Source organism: Hipposideros armiger, unplaced genomic scaffold (assembly GCF_001890085.2).
Source record: "Hipposideros armiger isolate ML-2016 unplaced genomic scaffold, ASM189008v1 scaffold_106, whole genome shotgun sequence".
NCBI lineage: Eukaryota > Metazoa > Chordata > Mammalia > Chiroptera > Hipposideridae > Hipposideros > Hipposideros armiger.
In genome coordinates this window covers 2,978,437-2,990,376 of record NW_017731456.1, presented here as the reverse complement: position 1 = coordinate 2,990,376, position 11,940 = coordinate 2,978,437, and the positions used below count along the sequence as shown (strand labels likewise).

At 45.4% G+C, this 11,940-nt stretch overlaps 1 protein-coding gene across 4 annotated transcripts in view; it reads left to right on the top strand.

Annotated features, from left to right (window-relative positions):
* The first annotated feature begins 394 nt into the window (after nt 1–394).
* The window catches only part of GNG12 (G protein subunit gamma 12), a 115,325-nt gene continuing 103,779 nt past the window's right edge, over nt 395–11,940 (top strand). For 3 of the 4 annotated variants that reach the window (XM_019646778.1, XM_019646780.1, XM_019646779.1), the window contains exon 1: nt 451–947. In XM_019646778.1, the coding sequence (XP_019502323.1) occupies nt 569–947 (379 nt within the window). In that variant the 5' untranslated portion in view covers nt 451–568. Of the gene's footprint in view, nt 427–450; nt 948–11,940 lie in introns of those variants that run through there. The other variant, XM_019646781.1, reaches the window with a different exon arrangement.

The following is an 11,940-nucleotide window of genomic DNA, read 5'->3' as shown; positions in this document are numbered from 1 at the left end:
AGCGCAACGTGTGGCACATCGCAGGTGCTCAGTGCAGGTTCCTTGAATGGCTGTATGTATGAATAGTTTGAAGTTTGTGGAAACAGAAGTGGCTCTTCAAACTATCAGACCCTGACTCTATCCTGAAAAGAGCAACCAAATCCAATTCATTTATTACACACAACTCTGCCAAACACTGGGCATTTGGAAACACAAATTTCATAGGGGAGAGATGGAGGAGAGGCTCATAATGGGTGACTATACTCCAAATTCAACAATCCGCAGTTATAGCTCCACTTTCTGGGAAACAAATTCTCTCCGTGGCCCCAGGGCCCTTTAAATTTTACTGTGACTGTTTTCTTAAGAAATTCCTGGAGCAGAGCCTAACTTTTGTGTAGGGGGTTGGCAGCACTCATATTCGCGGCCCAGGGGACGGTTGGCATAAAGGTAGGCAAGGCGTTCGCACGCGGAGGAAACTTCCGAGGAGTCAGAGCAGCCCCCTGGGGGGGGGGGGGGTTCGCGAAATGAGGGGGCCCGAGAGTCCTTGAATTTCAGGGCCTCGGTGAATGCGGGGAAGGAAAAAACAGGGATGGCCAAGGCGGCCAGACGTTTGCGGAGCTTTACAGCTCCCAACCTCACCCCTGTGCCGGCCTGGACACGACACGCGTCCCGGCGCCCGAAGCCGGGAACAGCCAGGGCGTCTGGGCGGGAGCGAGGGCCGGGGCCGGAGGAAGCAGTCCGGGCCGCCGCCGCCGCCGCCGCCCCGCCCGTCGGGCTGTCCGCCCCGCCTACCTCGAGCAAGGCGGAGCCGGCGCCCGAGCAGCGGGAGGAGGAGGCGGTGGAGGAGGAGGAGAGGTCGGAGCCGTCTCCAGGAGCCCTTAGAGACCGAGTCCCCGGCGGCGGCGGCGGTGGCGGCGGCGGGACAGCGCACCGGCAGATCAGGGCGCAGCGAGCGGCGGGCGCAGCTGGTGAGCGGGGTCTCCGCCAGGACCGGGGCGCAGCGCGGGGCGTCGGCCGGCCAGTTCGCGGGCTGCCTCCGAGTTCCCGCTGTCGGGAAGCGCGATGGAGGGAGGGAACGGAGGAAGGAAGGAAGGAGGAAAGGGTGTCCCGGAGGGCGGGGACTGGTCGGGGCACTGGGCGCCAGAGAAGGGGATGGGGGGAGGGAGGTCAAGGGACGCCGAGACCGGGGACTGACGGCGCGCTCGCCCCTCGACGGGCTGCGGCTGGAGGGCGCGGGCAGCCCGGGGCCCTGCGGGGCTGGGGTTGGAGACGCGGCCCCTGGGATGGGGTGGGAGCCCGGGAAAAGGTCTCCGGGCTTTCTCGCGGGCCCGGGGCCGCGAGTCCCGCGCCCTGTTGGGGTTGGGAGGCTCCCGCGTTCCCAGCCCAGCCTTTGCGGTGGTGCCAGGTTTTGTAGGAGGGCCCGCCTCTGGGGGGCGACCCAGGCGCCACGCCCCTCTTCCCTACTTTCTTCCGCTCTTTCTCGGGACCAGCCCGCGGGTACGTTGCCCTGGAACCCGCTGGGCTCTGGGGTTCCAGCAGGGAAATAGCGGGTCACAAGGACGAGGACCCAGAGCACACATCCCGCGAGGGACCCCCGAGAGGAGAGTGATCCGGAGACTGTATTTGCAGGTGACAGATATATGGGGAGGAAAAGACTGAAACGTTAGTCTTGCGTGATTTTTTTAAAGCTATTGCCCGGATACTTACAGAGTGGATCAGGGTGACTTTCTTTTATTTTTTATTTTAACTAGGGCATATCAATTAAAGTTAATTTTCAGACGTTGTTGCTAAGGTCTCCCGACACTCACTTGGCCCTCGCCTGTGTCTTGTAAACTTGACTTAAACCATTCATAACTTTCGAAAGGGAACCCGTGATTCTGGTTAAATCGCCGCCGCGGAGTGAAACTTCGGATCACTGGAAATCTAAGTGAAGGAATTGACGAGGCCTGTCATCTTGTGGTCACCCCGGTCCGGGAGTGGTTGTATGTATACAAACAAGTGCATAGAGAAGGAAATGGCCAAAAACCAGAGAGAAGGGAGGTCCCCTGAGTCCACGTGTCCGGGCACGTTAATGGCTGCTCAGAGTGGAAACAAACCGGGAATTGATTAGACCTGGAGTTGGAGAAACTTCACATGATTAGCTTCCTTCCCATCAGTTATTCAGTTATTTCCTCCCTGCCCCCACCCCCACCCCCACCCTGCCACTGTCTTGGGTGACACTGTTTATATTTCCTGGGGCTGTGTTGTAGCTTCATATGAATACATTGTCTATAATGAATCTTTTGGATGTTGTCAGAGACAGGGTCTGTATCTGTGTGTTCTCTACTTTAAAAGCAGAGTTCACCTTTGTCTTTAAAGTGCTAGTCACCATACTGCACCATTGCTGCTTCTCAGCTCTCTGTGTAAATTATCTCAGGATGGCGGCCCTCACCTAGGAGAACCAGGAAGGCAGGCAGCTCTAGAGTGACGGTGTTGGATTTTACTATTGCCAAAACAATCACATTCAAGTAAGGAGCTGGGTTTCTTTTTTTCCTCCAAACCAAATTGTATGTATTAGCAAGGCCCCGTTTCAATAAACAAACATATGATTCACACACCACATAATTTTTTAAAGTAATCAGACGTTTTATAGAGACTTCAGTGATAAAGGGACTTTTGGATCGAATGTCCAGTCACTTTGATTTTCCTAACAGTTAACTAGCACCATAAAACTCTGGTTTAAGTAACTAGCACCATAAAACTCTGGTTTAAGTCCAAAAAATGCTGAACAGACTAATGACTGCGCCTTTAGACCTTATAAAAAAATGCAGTTGTGATTTTACTGTGTCTAAACCAGGTAATTCACTAGGTGCTGAACCCAGACAGCATTTAGATTTGTGTACAAATCATAAAAATATGATCCTATGTTTCACAAGAGACCAAAAAGATTAATATTATAAAAATGTTCTGTGTAGCAAGCTCCAGTCTCATTTGAAAGACTAGCTCTCTAACAATGAGATTTGCTGTGCGGGGCTTGTGTTGTCACTTGTTGAAGGACTTGGGTGGTTTGTCAAGTTGTGACAGCAAAGAGCTTCATAGGGAAAACACTTAAAAAAATGGTTAGCTAATACCAGATTAGTTTTGTTTTTTTTATGTTGAAAACTTCTCTCTGAAACAAAAAAAATTCAAATTTAGAATTATGTCATGTATTGTGTTGGATTTGTATTGTGTGTGTGTGTGTGTATGTTTTTAAGTTTTATATGTCAGCTTAAGCCTAATCTAAGGAAGTAAATTGTGGAAGTCAAATAAAATTTTTCTGAGGCATCTTTTGGAAGAGAAGTGGTTTAACAGTGGTTTGCGGTGTGAGTTTTGGTGTTAGACAGACCTGGATGGGAATATCAGTTATTTAATCTTTTTTGGTCTGATTTGCAAAATGAGGATGATAGTGGTCTCTGTCTCCAGGGATTTTATGAAAGTATATCTTTGGAAAACATTTTGACTGCACCTAACACAGGGTTAATGTTCAAAATTATTAGATATTTTACTTACCTAGCTTACTCTAACAGCAGGCTATTGGGTAAATTAGAGATGGCAGCTTGAACCTTCTGGAAGCACTAGATAGTGCAATTTTAAATTCCAAAGAAGGTATCTGATTTTAGAGATAGATGTGTACAGCCAGATATAGAAATATATATGTAAAATACTTGTGTACATATGTGTGTCATGTTTCTACCACAGTGGTATGAATAATTATGATTAATGGGTTAACAGTTTTAATATGCTTTTAGTGTTGAAGTTGTAGTCGTGTAGTATTTTTTAGAACCAGGTAGTCAGAAACATTTCATTTATAATTTTTAAATTTAAAGAGAATTTTGTATTTCAAATAGTCACATTTATTAGCCCTGGGTAGGAAATTAAACTAGAAACAGAAGTGTTTGTCTTTAACTAAGTATGATTTTTAATTCAAGTATGAAAAAATGTGACCCCAAGGTATCCAGTTATTTACTTTTTCATGTACTGATGTCCAGTGCCAACAGATAAGCCATAAATAGTGTTTAGGACTGGGAGTGTTTCATAAACGTTTTGTAAAAGCATTACGACTGGTTATAAACTTTTGTGGGAATGGGTGTTCAGTTAATTCGGGAAATCTATACACATCATATCATTGAATCACTTGCAAAATTTAAACAATGCTTCCATCTTTAAAAGCAAACCATTTTAAGTTGTTTTTTCTTAATGTACATTGGGTGCATAGGATTGGACTGATTGGAATCATAACTCATGCCACAGCCGACTTATTTTACTAATCGTTACACAGGGATACAAAGACGGTGCTTTGTAACATTTTTAAATAACTGTAAAGGGTATGATGTTGTTATGAATCATTTCTTGCCTATGACATTATACTCCGAAGCAGTGGAGGACTTGATTGAATAAATTATTGATCTTTTCACTCCTAGAACATCATAACTTAGTGATGGATTCGTGGCTCATGCTTCTCAGTGTGTAGAGTGTGGGCAACTTACCTAATATCTCTGCTCCAGTGAGGTGTTGTGAAGAATAAATTAGTTAATCTATCTAAAGCATTTAGAACAGTGCCTGGCACATACTCTGTGTTCAATAAATATTAATGTTAAATTGTTACTTACTGAAATTTTCCCTCCCTAAATGTTATATAATGGGCATGTATTATTTTTGTAACAAGAAAACAATTATACAACATTTTAATGTTTCTCAAAAATCTAAAAAAGCTTACTAATTTAAAAAGTAATTTAAAAGCTTTGCCAAGCAGTGCTTATGAAGTAAGAGGATATAATTAGGGAATTATCATTGCATTTTTAAAATGTGGAATGGATTGCAGTGTTACTTTGTTCAACAAGTTAATTCTCCTAGATCTCAATCTTATTTTCCTTATTAGAAACCGTTTAAAAAATAAGCAATCATGAAGCCCATGTTAAGATAGGTTAAATAGGGGAAGGGTAGGGTGCAAAATTACAACCAGGTTAAACAAAGTTTATGCACAGAAAGTCCAGAAGAAACTAGACAAATAGATGGTGGGATTATGGTGTTTTTCTCTTTTTCTCCCTCCCTCCCCCCATTTTCCCCAGTGAGCATGTATACATAATAAAAAATAATCCATTTATGTGACAGTGATTTAGTAAAAAGTCTGGTGTATTAGCTACATATAGCAGGCTTTTGTTGTTTTAGAAAAAAACACCAGCCCATGTAGAGTTGAAGGTCTTAAGTTGAATGTCCAAACCTTGGTAGTGAGAATTGTTTAGCAGTAAAGGCGAGGCTCTTTCAGAAGTTTGCAGGTTTATCTTTGTAAGAGATGTTTGAAATTAGGGTCTGCATACAGACCAGGCCCACCAACCTGACTTTATGAGAGTTGTCACTTCCCAGATCTAGGTCCTGCATTGACGACCTGGGTGCATCCAACACCTTCAGCGTTTCAGATGCCTACAAGACTGTCATGAGGAAGACATCAGTGCACTTAGTTTAACAGGAAAGTTTGATAGATAAAAAAATACTTACAGCAGAATTGTGTGACTCCATTGATTGAGCTGTTCTACATCCTGGGCCCAGGTTTAAGCCCTTTACATACACAATCTTGTTCAGCCCCCACAGCAGCCCAGATGAGGAAGCTGAGGTTCCCTAAGTGGCCAGGCCAGAATTTGCCCCCGGAGTTGTTCTGACTTTATATCCTGTGCTCTAAGCACTCTGCTAAGAGCTGCAGTGGAGGTGAACCAGCTAATGGGGGGTGGGGGATGGAGGTGGAGGGGACTTTATGGAGGAAGTCCATTTAGTTGCTATAAATCAAACCAAGAGAAACATGAGGAGATGGCTCCTTTTAGGGGTGAGATGACCCACCCGAGGAGAATTACTGGTGCCTTTCATCGAGGTCACCCTTCAGCCATAAAACTTGAAGTTTCCAAAATTGCCTGAGACCCAGCAAGCCTGACGTGATCTGTGAAGTTGGCCTCTCCCATCCCTGGACTCCCAAAGAGGATCTTGAGAAGGAACTGGCCTGCTGGGTTCTTTTCTAGAACCAGCTCATACCAACAGGTCCTGTCCTCCCCACTTTTCCTCTCTTAGGAACGAATGAAGAGCAGTGAGCAGGTGGCTTGGATCCGGGGCAGGGAGTGGAGGTGATTTGACTGAAGGTTATTTCTAGCTGGATTATTCCATTTATTGCCGAGTCTCTTGAAAATCATGTCCAGTGTCACTTAAATATTTGGTTTATCATGTCAGGCTTTATTGGGTATCATAAAAGCTCTTAGCTGTGAGAGTCTGGTTGCCATCCTCTGACAAGGAGGGTTTTTGTCTTCTTTTAATGGGTCTGCATTTCAGGGGAGTACTGTATAATAAAAACCAGGGTGTTGCAGACCTCTTGAGGCTTGATGCTTTCAACTCTGCTGGAGAATTAATAGCTAAAAGAAGAATTTCTTTTAGGTCTACCTTTGCAAATCAATTGCTAAGAATCTTTTATAGTTTTTCACATTCATTGGCTTTAAGTGGGTGACTTTGGGCCTAGAAGGACAGGAGGCCTCATATCTCGTGTGCTTTCTTACAGACTCCCATTCCCCTTGCAGTCAATGTCACGTAATTGACACAGGATCCCCTTTGTTGACCGAGATGAGAAGCGCACGTTTTGGTTTAACTTGGGTTGGCGTCATCACAAATACTCACTAGAGTGGGCTCTGGGTCAGTTGTCATCTCTGCACTTGCATTCTATGTATAGAGAGTTGCGTTTATTCCAAATGGCTGTGTGCAAACCAACACGAGCCCATTGGGGGTGAAATCTTCACTTTACTGATGTAGAATAATCAGGCTTTTATTTAGCTGCAGATGCTACTAGCCAAGATGTCCCTGACCACTGGACATTAAACCCTCAGCCCCCACTGGGACCCTTTGACCCCCAAGCTTGCAGTGCCTTTAAATTTGGCCTGCTTTTCGGGAAGAAATTATTGCATGGAGCAACCAACACAGTTTAGCTCTCAACGTGAGCTAAATCTAAGGCTGGAAAGAGGAACCAAAATCCAAAAGCTGCTTGGGCATTACCGAGGCTTTAGTGAGGAAAAACCATCACATCAGTTTATTCCACCAGAATCTCGGACGAATTGGAAAAGTGTTGAAACCAACAGATTTGGTGCCTGTCCTGTACCTAGACTACTGAAATCTTTCAAGTTATTATTAGGCCATGGGGCTTCACACGTTGTATAAGGTCACAATTGGCTGCTCAGACACGTACTCAGGGGAGGGCTGCATGTCTGGCCAAGAAGCAGAACGATTGGATTGTGTCTTCTTGACAGGGCCGCCTTGAACTCTTGTACAGGTTGTTCACTGCACAAGAGTACTGGCTAAGGAAACAAGTGGGGGCTTGAATCAATCCAAAAAACCATGTGTCCTCTGCCTCTGCCTCTGACTCTGCCAGAAGGAAGGGACACTTCTTTCTGATGCCACCAAGTCTGCAAGGTTAGGTCCACCTGGAGGGGTTGCCTTTTTCTGACTCACACAAAGGCATAGTGTGGCCAGAAGCTGCTCTGCCTCACACAGCCCCTTCAGCCACAATGACCCTCCAAAGGCCAAGAACCAGCGGATTCTGTCACAATGTAGGTGCTGAATAAATGCCCCTGGAACAAAGGAATAAAACCGTGTTCTCTGCAGTGTGTGCCAGCCGAATGCGTGAGCCAGTGTTCTTTTTTAATGAAAAAAGAGAAATTGATCTGCTAGGAAATGCACGCTCAGTGGTGCGTGCTCCCAGCGACAGGCTTCTTCCTCTTGAGTTCTTCATTTCCTATGGGGCAGGGAAAGACTAGCGCTTGGGTTGTTGTTGACATTGTTTACTGTTAGTCGAACACCAGCAACAAGCTCAGCGTTGCTTGATACCGACATCCCTGCACCCCTTTCGTAGTCCACCTGGTGAAGGGACTGCGGTGCTGACTCCTGGGAATGTGCAAAGGGGTTCGTGTTATTGATTGACTGTGAGCTGTCCCCTGGGGTTGGACAGGATGCAAAGGACTGTGGCTGCAGGGGCCTTTGGAGCTCACCTATGGGCCCTGCTTCTTGCATAAAAAGACTTTTCTAGTGTAGGGGGTGAGACGTGGGGAGACTTGTTGCTCGAGCCACCAAAAACTAAGAAAGGGAGATTGTGTGTGTCCCCCTCAGTGCCAGCTGGCATTTCTTGCCTGCTTTCTCTTTTAAGTTGATCCTTTAGAAAGCCTACTCTGAGCGTTAACTTCCTCTTCCTGGCTCCTGTCCGGGGAGGCAATCTTCGCAGCAGGTAGGACCAGCCATGTTTAGTGGATCAAACTGCTAGGTAAGTGGTTCTGTGGATTAAGGCCCAGGTTTGTACTTAGGACCTTGGCCTTCTGCTGTTTTATGGAGAGGCTACACCTTGTGGCCAAAGCCCACTGGCACAGAAATGTGAACGTCTTTCACATTTAATCTGGCTACATGCAGCCTTCTTCAGGCAAACTCAGATTCCTAAAACAGAAGTAGCAGGAGATAACAATTCCTAACCAGGATTCCCGGCATTTTTTTTATTTTTTATTTTTATTGCAAACCTACCTGTTGCATTTGTAGTATGGTTTGATTTTACAAAATTCCAGGAGGCGCTCAACTTTTCAGGAATATTTCCCTGTTGAATTAAGCGGAATAACCGGGCACATGCTTCGCCCTCTTTTTTTAACATAAATATTTGATGAGCGGCATGCTTCAGCCATTACTGTCTAAATCCAGAAAGCAAATAAATGCTCCTGGCATGCTGCCTGGGAGGTAATCCTAGTGCCTCCCGTTCACCTACAATTCTGGCTGTGATAAATATTAGGGGGCTCAGGCACACCCACATCCAGCAGGGAACGTAAAACAGGGCAGAGATCAACCGACCTCTCCATGCTCACTGGGTTCAGCTCCTGAACTCCGGACTGAGGTTTCTCTGATTTACTGATGTCGGCTTGGGAAATCACCCGTCTCAACCCCGCTTTCCCAGACTCCTGAGCTGAACTTTTCAGCTTTGTGTCTTTCAAGCTGGTCTTGTCTTGTTCTTCACACTCCTATGAAAAATGGTTTGTACAACCTCTTCTTTTTTTTTTTTTTAAATAGGCAGTATATTTATATGGTTACCCCCAAAAACCTCACAGGCGTATAAAAACCTCACAGGCATATAAAGAGGTAAACACTGAGAAATCTTGCTTCCATCTAATCCAAGCTTTTCCCACACTCGTAAATGCAATCAACTTGGAAATACAATCGAATCAGAATATATATTTTCATTTTTCCTCCTTGTTTCTCAAAAGATGGAATACTATATGCACTATTCTATGCCTTGCTTTTTGAATTAGCAGTATGTCCTGGAGATCTCTCTCCCCCCCCCTCCCTCTCTCTCTCTCTCTCTCTCTCTCTCTCTCTCTCTCTCTCTCTTCACCTCTCTCCTTCCCTCCCTCTCGGCATAATAGTTTTCCATTTTGTGGATGTGCCATAGTTTATTTGGCCAATCCCTATTGCTGGACCTTTGGATTATTTCCAGTCTTTTGCTATTACAAACAGTGCTACAAATACCAAAGGTGCAATAAGTCATTTTGCTCTTGTGCAGGTGTACCGAAAGGATGGATTCCCAGAAGTGAGAATGCTGAATCACAGGGCCCACTAATCCCCCTCCGGAAGGGTTGACTCATTTTCCCCTCTCACAGGCAATGTACTGGATGGCCTGTTTCCCCTCAGCCCCCCCCAGCTAGAAGTATGTCATCTCTTTTTCTTTCTCCTAATCCGGTTAGTGAGAAATGCTAACTTCAAGTCATTTAAATTTCTCAAATTATGAGTGAGGTGGAGACTGGGGGCCATTTGCACATTTTCTCCTCCGCGCTGTCCACGCCTATCGATCCTCCTGTGGGCATTTATTGCCCTTTCCTCCTGAAGCGAGCCGCTTGCCTACATTGCTGTCAAAATCTCTTAAATACAGACTTAAGAATGCGATGGCTCTTTTGGGCCTAAGGGTACAGTTGGCTGCCAAACTGTCAGTGCAAAATCGAGAGAAGTGGAAAGTAGGGTTTTATGCCAATTGCTAATGTCTGATTTATAAATAGTTTTCAGCTAATGGTATTATTAAACTGGGGCTTCTCCAAAACCATTATGGGGATGATCTTCTAGTCTAGAATTTCTCCCTCTCAAGCAAAAACAAGAGAGAGAGGTCGAGAATATATCAATTCCAATGGCATTTCCTGCAGAATCTTTTCAGAAATCTAGTTTTCCATTTACATGCATCTCCTGAAAGGTTATGCATGCCACATTTTTGGGGCTTATCTGCTAAATCAGGCTCCTGTTCTCCCTTTGATTTCACCATCAGAGAGCTGTCTACTCTGTTTCCAAGGTGAAAGAGAAAAGTAAAAGTACAAGGTAAGGAGACGGGCCAGAGTTCAGGATTTGACTACAGGTGGGATTCGAGGTACACAGGGTCATCTTTCTTTTTGAGGTGCTCTTTCAGTCAGCTCCTGCCATGCTATTTTCATATAAATTAATTTTCCTCGTTTTAAAAATGAAGTCCATCAAGAGAGAAATTGTGGTTTAGGACATAGACTGTGGTTTTTTTGGTTTGCTTTTAGAAATGAATATGAGGCAGTCCTGTATACAGTTAGCCTACATCTCCATCAAAAAATCAGACAAACAACAAATGAGAAAACTTCACAAAACAGCAGCAACAGAACACCACCTCAGAGCTCCTGCATTTAGCAGCAGCTCATGAGAGCTCCAGAAAGGAGTATCTGAGCTTCCAGGTCCAGGGCGCTCTTGTCAGCTCCTGAATATGTGGATTATTACTTTTGTGAAGGTTGGCTTTCAGTTCTTTGGATGCTTCTTTTTTTCTGCCAGTGCTTCTGTCTCTCTGTCTTTATAGTATTGCTCTCCCCCACCCTCGTGTCAGCTCTGCAAGGACAGGCCTATGGGCTGATGTTCTGTCCTCTGTATCCAGAACGTTACCTAGCACCTATAGGTACCATAGGTACCTAACATTACCTATGAGGTGGTCCATCATAGTGATGAATGAATGCTACTGAGGGTAGGTACCTTCCATGCTGTATTTTTTTGTTTATCTGCTGAATTGGGCTCCTTCCTAGGTCTTTGTGGTCCATTGTGTTAAGGAGTCCCACGTCAGACAGAGCGGCCTGGCTTGGGGGATGGGGGGGGCGGGGGCGGCAGGGGGAGTCATGGTAGTCAATTTCCTTGGCCTTTTTGCAGGATGCTCTAGCCCTTATGCACTCTCTGACAGTGTGCATGATGGTGTGAGCTCGAGCTTGCAGTCAGAATCACCTGGGCAAGTCACCTGATCTCTCAGATGACTTGCCCATTTTCAAAACAGAGATAATAATACCCTATTTCAACAAATCTAAGATGCCATCAATTATGAGACGTGGCATTTTCTATGTGCCACCAAAAAAAAAAATTGCTGCCCATTCAACTATAACCCACATCCACTCTAAGAATGTATGAGGTTTTTTTATGGCTGCTGTAACAGATTACCACAAGTTTAACAGCTTAAAAACAACACACATGTATTATCTCACAGTTCTGTAGGGGAAAAGTTGGCATGGGCTTGGCTGGTTTCTCTGCTCTGGGTGTTACCTGTCTGAAACCTCCTTGGGAAGCTTGTGGAAGAATCCATTTGCAGGGTCATTTAGGTTGTTGGTGGAATCCAGTTCTTTGCATTGTGGGACTAAGGTCTGCCTCCTTGCTGGCTGTCAGACCCAGTAACAGCATGGACAAGTCCTTCTCATGCGTAGAATGTCCTGAAGGCCCCCTTCTGCTCTACTTCTCTGTGTCCAGCCAGAGCAAGTTCTGTCCTGTAAAGGGCTCATTTCATTCCGGTGGGCCCAACCTGGATAATCCGGGCTACACCCCCTATGTTAAAACACGTCACCTTAATTACACCTGCAGAGTCTTTCTTGCCATGTAGCATAACATATTCATAGGTTCCAGGGATTGTGACAT